The sequence below is a fragment of the Aulostomus chinensis genome, chromosome 20 (assembly GCF_037954235.1).
Source record: "Aulostomus chinensis isolate RoL2024-O1b breed Wild chromosome 20, RoL_Achi_v1.0, whole genome shotgun sequence".
In the NCBI taxonomy this organism is placed as follows: Eukaryota; Metazoa; Chordata; class Actinopteri; order Syngnathiformes; family Aulostomidae; genus Aulostomus; species Aulostomus chinensis.
In genome coordinates, this window is record NC_141339.1 from 3,918,276 (window position 1) to 3,936,568 (window position 18,293).

General features: G+C 42.0%; 1 protein-coding gene, 1 long non-coding RNA gene and 1 pseudogene across 2 annotated transcripts; 1 reads left to right on the top strand and 2 right to left on the bottom strand.

Moving 5' to 3' along the window:
* Nucleotides 1-10,643: 10,643 nt before the first annotated feature.
* Nucleotides 10,644-11,483, top strand: LOC147242282 (trace amine-associated receptor 1-like). Its single transcript, XM_086190490.1, has one exon. The coding sequence runs from the start codon at nucleotides 10,644-10,646 to the stop codon at nucleotides 11,481-11,483; it is 840 nt and encodes a 279-aa protein (XP_086046616.1).
* Nucleotides 11,484-13,449: 1,966 nt separating this feature from the next.
* LOC147242283 (uncharacterized) lies at nucleotides 13,450-16,718 on the bottom strand (annotated as a pseudogene).
* A 4-nt stretch (nucleotides 16,719-16,722) lies between these two features.
* On the bottom strand, nucleotides 16,723-18,178 carry LOC147242284 (uncharacterized). Its single transcript, XR_015110605.1, has 3 exons — nucleotides 17,844-18,178; nucleotides 17,032-17,112; nucleotides 16,723-16,879 (listed from the first exon to the last, which is right to left on the bottom strand). It is a non-coding gene; the product is annotated as an uncharacterized LOC147242284 (long non-coding RNA).
* Between the last annotated feature and the right edge of the window lie 115 nt (nucleotides 18,179-18,293).

An 18,293-nucleotide genomic window follows, 5' to 3' on the forward strand; every position in this document is an offset into this window, starting at 1 on the left:
CCTAGTCTTATACTCTTGGAGCACCACATTAATTATAGAGGATTCGATCGGAACCTCAACCGGTCACCAAGTGACAAAAATGTAAGAATAGACCAGAGGAAAAGACAGAGTGCAGCCGATGGGTTTTATTCTCAAAGTCTCTCAAGTTCTACAACACAGAGAAACAGAAGTTGCCCCCGTCGAGAAAAGCCCCCCTCACACATCTCATCGAGCTATGTTTATAGCCAAAGAGGCGTGTATTTTGATTACAGATGTGTGTGTGTGTGTGTGTTTGGATATGCGTGTAAATGTGTAAGTGTGTGCCTGGGTCATTCCAACCGGAACATTCCGAGATGCTCTTCCAACTCCAGAGAGCTGGACCGTCCGGGACTGATGTGTGTATGTGAGTGTGTGTGTGTGTGCGTGCGTTCTGACAACTGATACCTGTTTTGGTCTAATGAACTTCTCGGAACATTAACAACTTCTTGGTGACATTAACATCCTCTCGGTAACATTTCCAAACATTGGAGTAATTCCCGGGACATCAATATCTTTTCAATAACAACTCCAAACAGGGAGATGATGATGTTGTAATATTCCTTGGTGTTTGCCAAAACCTGACCTTTCCCTTAGGGTTCTTCAACCTAACACAGAGAATGATAAATTTTGGATATATAACCATTCATTGTGCCACTTCGTAATTCTGTCTCCATTTAAAACTTCCTAACTCTGGCAAGGCAAGGCAAGGCAAGGCAATTTTATTTGTATAGCCCATTTTCACCACCAGTTTGTCTCCAGGCTTCATGGCATCGTAACAACATCCTCTGCCCTTAGACCCTCACATCGACTGAGGAAAAACTCCATAGAAAACCCTTTTAACAGGGAAAAATCTGAGAAACCTCAGGGTGAGCAACAGAGGAGGAATCCCTCACCCAGGACGGACAGACGTGCAGTAGATGTTGTTACAGACAAGAAAACAGTTTATAATACAAAATGTGGGAAACACGGAAATGTTAATAACAGCTGAAGAAGGAAGCTTCTGGTAGGGGAGGCAAGGAGAGCAAGCCAGCTTGATGGGGGACTGGATGGCAGACTGGTTCATGGAAGGGGAGCGCAGGCCGGTGTAACAGTAGGGAATAAGAGGGGGGGGGGGTGCGATGCAGGCGGCGGTTGGGGCTCTGGTGGATCTGTGGAAACACAGAGAGACTGCGAGACACCAAGGCCAAACTACAAAGTGCAACAAGTAATGGTAATGACACACCAAGGAGCTTCTGTTGACCATTCATTTGCATTCAGAGCAGTTGTGCAAATGGCTCACTATTTATTAAGTCATTTAACACCATTTAGTCCCTTAAATTTAGTGAAGCATCAGTGATTTCTGATGGTGATCATGGAAAACAGGTCACAAACGGTTGAAAGTACTGGGCCGTAATGGCCTCTCTCTGTCACGGTTTGCAGCTCTGGTTTCCGTTTCCCCCTGAATGTATCACCTCTCACTCACTCAGCCTACCTCTTATGCCAATCAAGCCCAATCACCTGCACCTGTTCCCACATTATATAAGTCTCCCTCTTCCTTTGTTCCCTGCCAGATTGTGAAGCATTCATGCCCAAACCTCCAGCGACCTCTCTCGGACAGACTCCCCGGCCTCGACCCTGCTTGATTTCATTGACTCCCCTCTTGCCTCTGCCCTCAGTAACCACGTCTGCTTTGTTTTCCCCAGGACCTTTCAGCCTGACTTACTAGATCCTCTCCTCCCCAAGTGGGAAACCAGGCTTGGATGATCCAGTGCTGTTTATCTCTGTCTTTTGCTCTCTTCTGAGCCTCGCACCATGAACATCTTGTTTCTTTCATGTCAGCTTCAACTGATCTGGGCCTGGTGTTCATCGACTGTCCCCTTTTTCATTTACCATGAAGTTACCATCTTAGTTCTGCTTTTGGTATCCTGTCCTGCTCCAATCAGAGTGTGGGGCTTAGCCATCTGAGCTGCCACCATTTTATTACATGGATCACAGTGTTGCAGTCATTTTTGCATTACAGCTTCTCATTTGACACTTTGTTGGACCAGAAGATGCGGCAGATTTTTCTTAGCCACCCATTGTGGAATACATTGATCTGAATAGGACTCCTTTTACCACTCGCCAACAGTCAGAGCCATGCGTTGCTGTTATGGAGTCAAACTTTGGTCCTGACATTGTATTTCTAAGACGACCAGATCATCTGATGAAAAAAAAATGCCTCACAAGCTTTGCTGAGCCTTGCTTGGATGTTCTCATTTGCCCTGGTGACTTTGCTGGTATGTTTTCCCAAGTATGTAAAGCTAACAACTCCATTTTGTAAAAGATATGTTGTTATGGAAACTTTGTTGATGCAAATTCAAACGAAAAGGAAGGCGGAGCCTTTAATTTACAGTAGTGCACATATCTATGAATCAGTTTATAGACTCCAAGTACGATAAAACTGGGTAAGTACACACACATCTACAGATGTCTCCTGTTATATGCAGATGATGTAAGTGCATCTGGCCCCCACTAGGGGGGCCCTTCAAGTTGCAAGTCCAGCCTCAATATTTGAGGAGTGACCTCTGCTGACAGGTAAGATGGGTCGATGACATGCTAAGCTGCCTGTCATTCATGTTGGTGAGAATCAGAATTAACATGGAGTCAAAACAAATGTATTCATCTGGCACAGCACACCAAAAAAGACAAGATTTCGGATGAAGAAAAATGGTCACAGGATAAAGGTGAGGTGATTTTCATGATTTGGGATGCCGCTTAATTGATGAATTTCAAGCAAGCTTTACTGTTTGCTTTATGAAAGGGTTAGGGTTAGAACTGATTTTGCACGTGAACATGGTGAGACTGTTTGACTGAAGTGGCACTTGTTTTGGTGAATGAAAGCAGGCTGCACAGAATTGTATTGCGACAGGTCCAGCGCATCGGCATTACATCTGGAAGGGAGGGTGTGCTGCTAGGCAGATGTCTGTTGCATCTGCTACCTCCTCATCCAGTGGGAGTTCCCCATCCGACATGAAGCTCCAACGCTGTTAAATATTTGTCATGTATCATATCTAGAATTGCTTTTATTGGGGCGGCACGATGGTGCAGTGGTCAGCACTGTCGCTTCACAGCAAGAAGGTTCCTGGTTTGAGTCCCGGCTCGGGCACGGGGTCTTTCTGTGTGAGTCTGCATGTTCTCCCTGTTCCTGCTGGGTTCTCTCTGGTACTCCAGCTTCCTCCATAGTCCAAAGACCTCAAGAGGGGACCAGGTTAATCCAGACTCTAAATTGACCGTAGGTGTGGCTGTGAGAGCCAATGGTTGTCTGTCTCTATGTGTTGGCCCTGCCATGGACTGGTGACCTGTCCAGGGGGAACCCTGCCTCTCACCTGAAGGCTGCTGGGATAGGCTCCAGCCCCCCCCCCCCCCCCCGTGACCCTCAGCAGGATAAGCAGTAGAAAATGGATGCATGGATTGATCAATTTATCTATTTTACTGTGTCCTCAGTTTATAGGACTCGATCGTGAAGTGTGCGAAACAACACCAATGCATATCAGGCCTTTTACGGATTATTATGGACGATTGTGGAGGTGGATTAGTACTCTGAGTGGATGATTGTTAAACCGACTAAATTAGTGCAGCACATTTACGTTCCTACATTTTAGTTATTTTTTGATGTATTAGTTTGTTTTATTCAAAAAACCAATAATAACACATACATTTAAAGTAAAATTTACTATTTATTGTTATTTATTTTCATTTTATGACTTAAACAGTTACAATGTGTAGAAATATGCTTAAAAAGGTCAACTTTGAAATTGGATGTAATTAGCGCAACATAACTCATTAATATAAAAGAAATATTTTCTTCTATTAGGATCTGTTTTGCTCGGTTACCTACGGATTTTTGTCTTTGCAGGAGTTACTAAGAATTTTTTTGGACCAGGAGGCAACACAGCCATCTCCACCATCCACTCGTGGTTGTGTCTCTTGTGTCACTTGTGAAGGTTCCTTACTACCTCACCTGTAGTATTATTCTTTGTCGTTTTTATTGCATGCATATTAATATGTTTTGGCACATCATGTTTTTATTCCATATCATAGCCAAAGGATATTCTGTGCACTTGGGCAGTTCTGATTTAATTTTTTAAATTTTATATTCACTTATGTCAAATGTTTAAGAACCTTCTTTTTCAAGGTACACTGTAGAAGCTTCATTGATTGACATATAGAAGATCCTGTCGTTTACATTGAATTATCACTTTTCTATCGGCTCAACTTGTTTGGAGGGTCACTTTAGGATTTTTGATTTCAGTTTGACAGAGGTTTTCACAACCCGAGTCTGTTTTCCTCTTGAAATGTCATCGATTGTTGCATGTTTGTGAATTACCTGAAAGGGTTAGGAATCTATCCAGCATAGTTCACAAAATAGGGGCCTCCAGACAACATCTTACATCAGTCCTCAAAAAGTCAGTTAGTTATACTTTAAGGATGAGGACAGTTGGAACTTGGTCCATTTGTCAGTGGAACATGGGAAGGTTTGATTAGGACCAAATACAGGAAGTGGACCAAAACAATAAAGCATTCGTTAAACCGTCTCACGCATGGTTGACAATGCTGCATAACGCTCACATTGGAATAAAGAGGGACGCAATTGCACATTGTTAATAGACTGTTTTCAATGACGACTAGGGTCCTTTGTCATGGACAAGAATGGCAAAGAAAAGCATGGATACAATTACAGGAGGTGTGAGAGTGGAACAGGAGGGGCTGAATAATACAAATTGAAAATGCTGAGACTGCTGTGGTGTGAGGCTCTGTGGAGGACAAATTAAGAGGGCACACACACAGTGACACTGAATGACACTCATCTGATGTGACATTGCACTTGACAAAGTGAAAGTACGATAAAAAGGTCACATTTGATACACCTACCCCTTACCAACAAAATACAGAATAAGTCAGCAAATTAAAGATTTAACTAGATTCCTCAAAACATAAGTACACAAAGTACACACCAAGCTGGCATCATGATTTGTGAATGATTTGGCTGATATTGTTTGTAAAATTGTACTGTGTTTGCAGTTTTATCCTGTGTGTGTTCAGGTGGAATGGTTGATGCATGGTAAAAGAAAACATTTAACTCGGCAACCAAAATTGATTTAAAATAAAATTTTGAGTTTTGCATTCTCACTTTGTGTTGGTGTTGTTTTTTTCATTACATTTTTATTAATCATCAATTTTCCAAATACATTCCTAGATCATGTGTAGCTACGATGATCCTTTCTGGCTGGCAGCTTATTTTTGGTCACTCCCACTCTGCCCCATATAGAAGCAGCACAACACATGCGGGCAATCCTTACTGTTCTGGAATGTATTAACGCATGTACCAACATTTTATTGTCATGTCCTATAAACACAGCACATCACGCAAAAGCTGCTGTTCAAGGTAAACCATGTCAAGAACTAATCACAGCATCAGCTTCAATCAGCACATTCAGATCAGTGGTATTCAAACGATCCACAGCTACTCATGCCTCTTACTCTCGAGGCCAAAGTCCTCATTCATTTGTCAGCAACCCCCCACCGATGCCGTCTTCTTACATTCTCAAATAGACAATTATATCGAATTGAACAGCTCACTTATCTCATGAATTCAGAAAAACAGAAGAATTTTTCATGACCAGGCCCTTGCACTTCCCCCTCACCGTCCCTATGATTGCATCGTAGATCTCCGTCCTGGAGCTGCCCCTCCTGTTGGCCAGCTGTATACGTCTCCGTCCCCGAGAAAGAGGCTATGCACAATTATATCTCTGAGTCTGCACCTCCCGTATAATCAGACCATCATCTTCCACAGTCGGTTCTTTGTAGCGAAGAAGGTTGGCAGCCTGAGGCTTTGCAAAGACTACCGGCAGTTGAACATTATCACGGTTAAGAACAAGTATCCACTCCCCCCTTGTGTTCTGTGTATGAGCCCCTGCCCTACACCTCTGTGTTTACCAAGTTGGACCTCCACAACGCGTACCACCTGGTGCACATTCAGAAAGGAGAAGAGTGGAAGACGGCTTTCAACACCCACCTGGGACACTTTGAATATCTGGTCACGAATGCCCCAACCATCTTCCAGGTGTTGGTCAACAACATCCTCAGAGACATGTTGAACACGTTTGTTGTGGTCTACCTGGATGACATCCTGGTGCTCTCCAAGATGGTGGAGGAGCACCAGCAACACGTCCGCCTGGTCTTCCAAAGGCTACTGGAGGTGGTTTGTTCAGGCGGAGAAGTGTGTGTTCCACTCCACTTCTGTGGAGTTTCTAGGCCATGTTGTGGAGGAGGGGCATGTTCATGCCGTCTCTAAGAAGATCCAGGCAGTGGAGGAATGGCCAATTCCTATGGAAAAACCCAACTCAGACTCTTCCTAGTGTTTGCAAGTTTTTACCAATGGTTTGTTCAGGGTTCAGTCAGGTTGTTGCCCCTCTCACCACACTCACCTCCACCCTCCGCCCCATGTCTGAGGTGTTCACACCACTGGGGGGCCTGTTCACCAAAACACCTGTGGTCTCCTGACATTAGGTGTTTTTCTGTTGTCTTATATGTTATCTTTTAATAATACTTTGAACTCAAGTATACTTATAAGTCAAGCATACATATGATATAAGTTTATGTGGATCTAAAGACAAGTATTCTTGGAATGTGTTTCTATGTAATCCTTACCATATGTGAGTCCCTTCTTGTTGTTGGAACAGCACCAACTAGTCTGATTACTCAGGAGATCTGTGAGACCCCCTTGTCAATCATCTTTAAATACTTCCAGATGTTCAAGAGATTAAATACGTTTACGTGCAGCAATGTCATTGATTTGCCTGGGATGCATGAGCAGGAGATCCCAGTGCTGTTACTAATGTTATCGTGGCGGTTCGCTAAGCCCTAGAGGCTACCCCAGAACTTACAGTAACCCCCCCCCTGCCCCACAACGTGATGAAAGGAAAAGGAATAAAGCAAAAAAAAAAACCTGGAGCCGGAGGTGACATGAGTGTTTGGTGCTGAGGCTTACTTCGTCGGACGTCGGCAGGTCACCTGGGCCCGCGACTCGGACGTCTCCTCGTCGCAAGGGCCCGAACAGCACTAGCCTGGCTCCCGTGAGCCGCCAGCTCCGTCGGTCAGCGTAACAGTTATTTTGGAGGAGAGAGAGAATTCGGTGGTTCGATGTGGAGCTGTCTGTGGATCGCCGTATGATGGCGGACTCTGTCCGCGTCTGTGGTCACCTGTGTGCCTCCGCGTTTCTCACACCTGCGACGTCATATCACCATAGCAACACATAACACCAAATGTCACACAACCAAACTCCAAAAATAACAGAAAAGAAAAAGACACCTAACCCGTGGCCATAACACTAACATTAAAGAAGTGCATTGAATAACTAAATACGTTGTTGGATCGTTTTCTCCTTCTTTGGGAACAGCCACAGAAACATCTTCGTAACATCTCCCATCCGAACCCATCATGACAGTTCATGGAAGAAGTGGATGCTTCGGATACAGAGATTGGAGCCGTCCTCTCCCAGCAGTTGGAGGAGGATCAGAAGATACGTCCCTGCGCCTACCTCTCCTGATGGTTCACTCCAGCAGAATGGAACAATAATATAGGCAATCAGGAGCAGGAGCAGTGCACGCGGTGCTGGGGGAATGGAGCCATTGGTTGGAGGGGCGAAAGAACCATTCACAACTGTGCTCTGACCACGAGAGGTTGACCTATGTGAAGATGGCCAAGTGACTCAACCCATGGCAGGTGCACTGGGCTCTCTTTTTTTAGCCAGTTTGATTTTAAACTCATGTCCCACCCAGGCAAGGGCTGATGCCCCCTCCCGTTTGGAATCTGAAGGTTCCCACATAGCCCTTGAAACCCTGGACATCACTCTCCCCCAGCCTGGGTGATGGGTGTAATGACCTGAGAGATTGAAACTGTGGTAAGAACAACTCAACACGCCGAGCCTGACCTTGGAACAGGGCCTGATAACAGCCTGTTTGTGCCAGCTGCCATCAAATTCCAGGTTCTTCAATGGGGTCGTGCCAGCCGTTTCGTTTGATACCCTGAGGCAGCTACGCGTTTCTGCTGGCCCTCCCTGGAAGCTTACAGTGAGGAGTTTGTGGCCGTCTGCGATCTCTGGTCCGCAGTAAGGCATTACATCAGCTTCTAGCAGGTCTCCTGTGCCCCCTTTCAGTCCCCAGTTGGCCATGGTCACATGTGGGGGTGGATTTTGTCACCAGACATCCCCCATCTCAAGTTAACGGTACCATTCTCACTATTGTTGATCATTTCAGTCAGGCAGTTCACCTTGTTGCTCCCGCTCCTTTTGAGTGCTCCTTTGGCTACCAGCTCCGATTGTTTATAAAAACCAGGAGCTGGAGGTGGCAGTTCCGACCACCAAGGCCCATCTTCATCTGTGCTGGTGTATCTGGAAGTCTACCCCGAGTGCCATGCTGCATGCCGACAAGCAGTCCCAGCAGGCCACAAATCAACAGTGGAGGCCAGTTCTGGACTACGCGCTGGTCAGAGGGTGTACTATCTGCTGGCCCAAGAAATTATCTTACTTGACTAGATAATATAATAACTTATTTGTATGTATATATATATATATATATATATATATATATATATATATATATATATATATATATATATATATATATATATGTATATATATATATATATATATATATATATATATATATATGTATATATATATATATATATATATGTGTGTGTGTATATGTGTATATATATATATATATGTATATATATATATATATATATAAATTATTATATTAATACTTCTGATATTACCCTGCTGTTTTGTGTTATTTTGACCATTCATTTAAGTGTTATAGCTTTTTTGTTTCCATTTTCTTGGCGCGAATTGTATAACAGCAAGCTGCCCTGTATCACGTGTCCAACATAGCACTGCAGACATATTCATATCCATTTCCTTGTGGAATTGCTGTGTTTTGTGTGTTCAGGCTAGGAGCAGATATGCAGAAGAGGCCAGAGGATATTTAATGTATTAAAATTGTGTCTTCTGCAGGAGTAAATAAATCCTGGATAACAACTCCATGAGTCATTCCTCTGTATACCTGACCATATCTGTTACATATACTTACATATATATATGCAATATATGTCATGTTGTGGAGGTGAGGAATAAGACCCCAATGCAGACGGGGACAAAGAGTTCTCACAAAAGGGGAGTTTAGTCATTATTGAGGCTGGCATGGGAACAGGAGGGGAAACGGGGCTTAAGACTGGAGATGGGTGACTGGAGGCTTGAGGCCTGAGACAAGTGACTGATGGCTTGGGGCTTGAAAATGGAGATGGGTGACTGGAAGCTTGAGGCCTGAGACGAATGACTGATGGCTTGGGGCTTGAGACTGGAGTCTTGAGACTAGAGACGGGACACTGGAGGCTCGAGGCTTGAGACGGGAGGCTATAACGACAAGAGAAAAGCTTGGTTTATGCTTCTGTGTCGCAGTGACTGCCCTGTAGACCCTATGCCATCACTGAGCATTTGAAGTTCGGCGTCAAGGGAGCGCGTTGCTCTGCAATTCACCGCCAAGCCGCTAGGCGGGGGTGGCTGTGTGTTTGTATGGTTTCGGGCGCTCTTGTCTGATTCGAAAACAAAACTATTTACAACAGAAAGTCCAGTGCTTTTCTTGGAACGACTGTTTGCTGTCATGAATCAAACTGTAAATGTTGAACTTGACAAACATAACTTCTTGTGGCCATTTTCTTCTGGAGCTGACATGTTTGTCGCGGAGGTTCTTCCACCTCTTCATGCATTAGGCAACGTCCACTGAGCGGACCAATCACAGTCCTTGACCTTCACGTCAAGACGCGTCAATGTGACGCGTAGTCAGGATTTTTTGGAGGTGCACATCTGGTTATGGCGTAGGGGTCTGCATCAACAGTGCAGGTACAGCGTAGGTACAGTGTCACCGCAACGCTGAAGCATAAACCAGGCTTCAGATACATGTGACATGACACCAATATCAATGACACGACACGGACCAAAGGAAACACAGATGTTAAATACACAGGGGCAAACGGGATGCAGGTGGTGCAATCAAAAATAAATATATCTATGGATATACTTATGTATGTAAGTGTGTGTGTGTGTGTATATATATATATATATATATATATATATATATATATATATATATATATATATATATAATGTGTGTATGTATGTATATTCCCACACACATGCAAACATGTATATATCCTAACCCTAACCACACACACAAAACTTTCTCCTCAGATTATTCTTTCACACAGTTGTCAGGGCCACTCCCTTCTACTGAATATGCAATCATCATAAAGAACACAATAACTCCAAAGTCCACCTGCTCAGTGCCACAGCTGCTGTGGACCACTGAAGGATCAGGGAACACACAATGAGCTGAAAATCTCTCAAGGAAACTCTACACTGCTGTGTCATATGATCCTGCTTGTTGAGGTACTTATCGCAGTATTCATGGTCTTCATGCATGGAACTTACATTCTTCACTAACAGGACTGGAGATTTTCTTGAAGAAAAACCTCCCTGCAATGAAACAGAAGACGTGTATGGCAGTGTCTTCTACAAGTTTGCTGGCTCTTTATCAGTTGTCATAATGTGTGGGAATCTCCTCATAATAACCTCCATCGTTTACTTCAAACAGCTCCACACTCCCACCAACTACCTCATCCTCTCTCTGGCTCTGGCTGACCTGCTAGTTGGAGCTTTGGTCATTCCTTTCAGTGCGATACTGTCTGTACGCTCCTGCTGTGATGTTGAAAGTCTACTTTACAAAGTACGAGGTGGTTTTGATATGTTACTGTGTACAGCATCTATCTTGAACTTGTGCTTTATCTCTGTTGACAGATATTATGCTGTGTGTCAGCCTCTGAGGTACAGACATAAAATAACTAACTGGGTTGCTGCAATTATGATTCTAGTAAGCTGGACTGTCTCAGCTCTTGTAGGAATTGGAGTCTCAATGAAGGGAGTGAACAAAAAACAATCTGACCGGAAGTGTCTTTTATTTCAAAATAAAAGTTCACCCATCATAGGTGCGGTTTTTGCATTTTTCCTCCCAGCTATCATGATGGTCACCATCTACGTAAAGATTTTGATGGTGGCATGGAGGCAGGCTCGCAGCATCCACAACACAACCATGTGTGGAGCGACTCTGAGTAGGATGGAGAGAAAGGCCACCAAAACTCTGGCTATTGTGATGGGAGCTTTTCTGACCTGCTGGACCCCCTTTTTCCTCTGTATCTTCCTCCTTCATTTGAATGAATCCAAAGTTGCAGTTCCTGTGACTGAAACCTTTAAATGGTTTGGGTGGTCAAACTCAGTGCTTAATCCACTTGTGTACGCCTTCTTTTACAGCTGGTTCAGATCTGCTGTCAGAATGATCATTTCTGGAAAAATATTTCAGGTTGATTTGACCAATACCAAGCTCTCCTGAGGTTCTGACCTGTCAATAATATTGTACTTCATCTTCTTTATTTCTACTGAAATTGCCACTGCCTGACATAGATAATGCAGTGGATACAGTATACAGATGTTACCTTGGATAATATGTGTTTCTCAAATGGCTTTACCTGATTACACACACACACACACACATTTTATCTGTGTGCATATATATATATATATATATATATATATATATATATATATATATATATATAAAAATATATAAATATATATATATTTATATATATATATATATATATAAATATATATATTTGAATCTCATTGAAAATGATCTATTGTATATCCGTACGCATTACATGTAAATTGTAAAATTGTAATGAACATGACCTTTAGAGTGAAGTTCATTCATCAGCCATTGTGATTATGATGAATTTATCAGTGCCTCCATGGATAAGATATTTATATTTTCTCAAAATGCTTTGCAGTGTTTGTTCATCAGATGTTTTTCAGCAGTGCAACATTTTCCTCTACGAGAACATAGTATCATTGGAGGGTTCCCCTTTTATACTCCATCAGTTTCCATGCATCCTTCATTTTCTATACTGCTTTTCTGTTAAGGGTCAGGGGGGGGGGGGTAATTAGAAGTTCAGTATCTTGGTCAAGGACACTTCAATGTGGTCACCAGAGGAAGTGAGGATTGAACCAGCAGCACTGCTTGCTAAGTGGCTACTCTACGTCTGGGCTATGCCACAGTCAGCGTGTGTAAAGTCATAAAAAAATAAAGCTACTGTAGCGACTTGAAAAATCAATTAACTTACAGGGCCTTATCACAAGGACCAATTAGCAAGCAGGCAAGCATGTGTTACTACTAGTTTCAAGTGAATGAAACTGTCACACCAAGTAAGCTCAAGTATGTTCATGAGGCATGGTTTTGAACAACCATGGTACATTTTGGGACACCACAAAACCCTTTCACTAGACAAAGAAGAGTCTGGTCTTTGCTCAGTGGCATTACTGTTTGTATTTAATACCAGAACCGCATTGCAATTGGAAATGTGCTGCGCCCTGAAACGTGGAAAAACTGTCCTTCACCTTGCTCCCAGGCCTGCTCCACCTCCTGTGGCTTGGATGAACACTGCTCCTGCATATTAGCATAAGACATGCAAGCACATGAGTGGCACGGTGGTGCAGTGGTCAGCACTGTCGCCTCACAGCAAGAAGGTTCCGGGTTTGAGTTCTGGCTCAGGCACGGGATCTTTCTGTGTGGAGTCTCAATGTTCTCCCTGTGGGTTCTCTCCGGTACTCCAGCTTCCTCCCACAGTCCAAAGACATGCAATTTGGGGACTAGGCTGATTGATACTCTAAATTGACTGTAGGCGTGGCTGTGAGTGTGAATGGTTGTCTGTCTCTATGTGTTGGCCCTGCAATGGACTGGTGACCTGTCCAGGGTGAACCCTGCCCGTAGCCGCTGGGATAGGCTCCAGCCCCCCCCCCCCCCCCCCCCCGTGACCCTTCACAGGAATAAATGGAAGGATGGATGGATGGATGTGCACATACAGTGGAGGTCAGTTCCTTCAGATGAGAAGCCGAGTTGAAACACGTGCACTGCAGATATAGCAACACAGCATGTCCTAGTGCAACTTGGGCTTTAAAGGAAATGACATGCAGCACTCTAACTGGTTTGAATAAACCCTTAAAAACCCTTATGACTAATTGTGTCTAATGACGACTCTTTGTGGCGTTCACCGTGATTTGCACTCTGATTATGCACCGTCTAAATACTGGGCTTAATACAGGCTGAACGTGCCCTGGATGCACACAAATAGCACCATTTCCTGACTGCCTGACATATATTACTTAAATAGGGCCAGTTGTTATTTACTTTCTCCACCAAGAACTAAAACTATCACTTACCTGTAACAGTGGAAAAAATAGTCTCAATCAGTAAATATTTAATTTAACTACCAGATGGTATAGAAAATGGGGCAGCACGGTGGTGCAGTGGTCCGCACTGTCGTCTCACAGCAAAAAGGTTCCAGGTTTGAGCCCTGGCTGGAGCACAGGGTCTTCCTGTGTGAGTCTGCATGTTCTCCCTGCATGGGTTCTCTCCAGGTACTCCAGCTTCCTCCCACAGTCCAAAGTCATACAAGAGCATGTCTATATGTGTTGGCCCTGCGATGGAATGGCAAACCGTCCAGAGTGTTACTGGCCTCTCGCCCAAAGGCAGCTGGGACAGGCTTCACCCACCACGACCCTCAACAGGATAAGTGGTAGAACATGCATGGATGGATGGTTTAGAAAAGAAAGATAGATAAAATAGAGAGGAAAGATATCCTATGAATGAGTAGACCCTCTTATTGCCACTGCAAATTATCTGGCACTTGCCAAGATTTAAAAACTTATTTTAAGGCATCATAAATCATTTGTCTTGTTCTAAAAAGCTATTGCCTTATTTTTAGACATTCATTTTACAGTATAATCTTAAATTGAGTATGAACATGTCTCTCATACCTACTTCAGTCCAGGAATCTTAAAAGCAGTGCATAACTCTTAATATAAGCTGAAATAGTTCTTTCAACAAAACTAAACTTGTTTCAAGATTCAGTAACCATCTCAGTTGCTCGATTTAAGAATTACGTAAGTGACTTGTTAAACGATTACACATTTTCAGTTGAGATGTTTGACAATCAGATCCAAGGTGCTAAAACAAATGTCATGAGTCACCAAAACACATGACTTCGAGCCTTATAAAGGACTTATCAATGTGCACTGTGAATTAAAAAAAACCCATCAAAGCTATTTCAGAAATTGTCCTAACACGAAAACTGTGATGAGAGTAAAAGTCTTGAAAACAACAATTAAAAAATCCAGATGAAGGAAAACATCTTCATTTATAAAAATGTTTGTTTTAAATATCACATCATGTTTTCGGTATTCCATTGAAAATGAAATTGTGATGCAAAAATTACCATCTTTTGCATGCCTAAGAAACAGTGTTACACTGCTAGCAGTTTTCACATAAAACATTTAAAAAAAAAAAACACGTTACGTTTGTTAAACGTTAAGACTTCTTCAGCCCAAAAAAGAAATGACAGATAATTTTAAATATATGCAATAGGTTATTACCGTTTCTGTGTATAAAAAAAGAAACATACCCAAAAAAGAAAATAATTTTTTTGGAGAACACTTGGGAACCATTACATTTTTTGTGAAAGACAGATACACATCAGATAGACTGATTCACAGAATTATTTTGTTGATGGTTGACATCAGCGGGTCAACCAATAAACATGCGCATCCCTAATCCTCAGGCTGATGCAATGATATCACAAAGATTATATTTTATTGGCACAAACTCACTTTCTCTGAAGCCAACAGAAAAATATGAATTGTATATCGATAAGCTCATGTATGATTTCTGTACCCTGGGCAAGAGTGGGCACTACCACTTCATAAGCCAATAATGTTTGATGAAAATGTAAAGTTTCATAACGCTGGAACTCAAAAGCAACAACAGAGGAATCAATCAAAAAGATATCCTTAATCAGTCCAAACACTGGGAGAGTGTCATTCACATCAGCAACTATCATCGACTTCCCACTGATGTACTTCTTGCCATTGAGGGTATACCATTTCACAGAGACAGTAGATTTCATGACATCTCATCCCACAAAATCTCTGACTTTTCTCTTCACATATTCAGGATTTGTAATAGCTAATACAGGCCCCGATTCTCTTTCATTAGCAAAAATTGGATGCTCAACACCGACCTCATTCTGACAACATTCAAGAAACTGATTGTGGTTGGCTAACGATTTACACACATTTTTGAAATTTAACTTGGAGGCCCATTGCTTAAAACAGGAGTGCTTTGCCTCAAAGCGAATGCACGTACTCCTTATGAAAGGACCAAGGGACATGATTTGACTGGGAGGATGTAACCTGTAAAGCTGCTTAGGTATTACATCAGCATCAGGGAAAAGTTGCTTGAACTGATACAGGTGTTGCTCAATTTGACTTCTGAGCAACAATACAGTTAGCAGAGAAATAATAGGAGCCAGGACTATTTGTACAATCTCAACTAACTTAAGAATAAATTTAACATACTCACTGTCCACACCACTCAAAAGAAAAGGTAGTATTTTTAAAAGTATAAACATCTGCCCACAAGACTGTTTTGATTTATTGTCATTAGCTGTTAGAGTGCTGACACTAATAGGACATGGTTTATCCCGTACATCGAGAGGTGAGTAAGGAAAGTTTTGAATGGCTGCGTTAAACTCATCTAATTCTATATTTCCTGACAGAATAAGGTGTTTTAATACAAGCTTTACTTCCATTGGTGCGACACCTTCAAAAATGACGTGCATTATGTCCTGGGGAGTTTGTTTGATCAGATCAAATGCGGGAACATCAAGTAGTCTACTTCTTCTGTTAATTCCACGGTGGTTTTGAGGGATGCTTTCAAAACATCTGTGCTTGCATTATCTATTTTAAGACACTGATAAAAGAACTATGGAGAAACACATCAGTCAAACTCATCTTCCTCAAAAAAGAGTTTGCATATCGTCAAAGTTGCATTCACGGTGTCTACATTTGCTATGAGCAGAACCAACACCTTCTTTAAAGCCACCAAGCTCATGTTGGGCAAGTGTGTCTCCACATACAGCTATCACAGCACCAAACAACTCACTCACCATTTGGAGTTTCAATCCTTCCACCATTGTAAAGCTGGGTCAGATCCTCAAGAATTCTGTTTAATACAACATCAACACCCCTTTCTGAAATATCTTTTGCCTTAGCAATAGCAAGGAGTCGTATTGAAGCCAACTTAGATCTAAATTTTGGATCAATATTACCTAAACTATGATAAAACATGAGCAATTGATTTGCCGAAGCATGGGACCCCAAGGGATTACGTATTTCGATTTCACCTGTGTATAGTATTATTTGCAATGCATTTTGCCTTTGAGAATATAAAGGATGAGAGGTAAAGATGGCCCCATCACTAAAATCATAAAAGTACCCGTCTCTGCTCCTTTGTGGTACAGTGTTCAGCATTGTGAAGATTCTGGAATTGGTCAATAATTGCTTGAGACTTTGAATGAGTGACACATAGTAAAAACTTTTGTTTCTTTTGGACATGACCCGAGAACGACCCTGCTTCACCCAACAAATCTTCTGGGACACTGCTACTTCCTCTGGGTCAACTGGATTGAATAGTTCCCGAATGGCCCTGTTCTGTCCATGTGCAGTTGTGGAGAAAGGATCTGTGAATGTATCAAACGTGGCCAAAGCTGCACCTTGAAGCTGAGGGCTTGTCTCTGGATTCTCTTCAAACACCCTTCTCATTCTCTCCCTCAGTGTACTGAGGAGAACAGCTTGGTACTGTTGCACCCTTGAGATGACATTGTTGACTGTTCTCTGTAAAAATATGACATTTATGTAGATTATTTCCTGCACTATGAATCTATCTAAGAAGTCCACAATACACACTACACTACGTATAAGGACTGCCATTCAAAGCAAATACGATGTAAATAGTGTAACATACTGGTTCACGAGGACAAGTTTACCTGTGACAAGTGGCACTCTTCGCGGACACTGACGGCAAAAGCTGCAGCTGATCTGGCAATATCAGGTTCTTCCTTTCGATACTAACAATAAAAAGCATTATTTTCATAATCTAGGAGACCAACACATTCATTATTTGACTTAAATCAAAGCTGAACATAAATATCTTAAGAGACAAAAATAATATTTACAAGCAAATAAGGAAGTGTCTAGATGTACTGTAGTTTTTGATAATTAATTTGATAATTAATTAATCATACACACACACACACACACACACACAAAGTAAATGATTAATGTAATTGTAAAATGTTGAATAACTAAAGATTTGTTGTTGATTCCTTTGCCCCTCTCACAGTCAAACACCTAAAAAAGCACTATGCAGGTGATTGTCTAATTTTATTTCTATCTTGCTATAAATAATAACTTATCAACAGTAACAATATTATTTTTGACAATAAAATTCAACGTCCTTTTTACACGCAAACTATTTCACTAAATTTAGCTCATTAGTCTTAAACTTTTTATGCGTCTCCATGAGCACTGTTATTTAAACATTTTTGCGTGTGTATTTCTTTGTCAAACTGTTAGCCTATAATCCAAAATGTTGTGCTAATATTCACTGGATAATTCATTTTGATGCTCCAAAGGCAAATCCATTTAACTGCACTTTGTAGCTTTAAAAATTATTAAGTGAATGTTACAATATGGATACACAAAAATAAATGCTAATAAACTAAAATCAGTTCCAGTTAGTTAACTTAGCCAACAGAGGTCAAAATACATTGTAGTGTGAAGCTGTGTTAACACTTACGGTGACAGGGCAGTCAACAAGCCGAGGCTGCAGAGTTTCAGTCGGTATTATAGTGCTGGTTGCTGTTACACCAAAGTTTTCCGATCCCAAAGAGCGGGGTGTCGTGGTGGTCGATCTCCATCCGCTTGGCGGGCACACAGTCGTCAAATATAGCGGGTGCGTCCGTTTAATATGGCGAAAGAATGAGTTGAAAACTCTGAAGTCCTGTTCACATCCACCAATTCCGCAGTAAACCCAAAAGTCCGAACTACGACTATGAATTGCATTTGTGTGGCTGAGGAGCAATTTTAACTTAATGCGACAAAAACAAGACAGATCATACATCCGTACGACGCCATGATGATTCCTGTGCCTATAATGACGATGCCTGCCGATGCATGATGGGAAGGAGAAGGTAATTTGTTTTTCTAATTTTTATTTTTATATGAACTAACTTTCATGTACCATACA

Coding starts and splice junctions, on each gene's coding strand:
- LOC147242282 (XM_086190490.1), top strand. CDS start 10,644: ATGTGTGGGAATCTCCTCATAATAACCTCCATCGTTTACTTCAAACAG.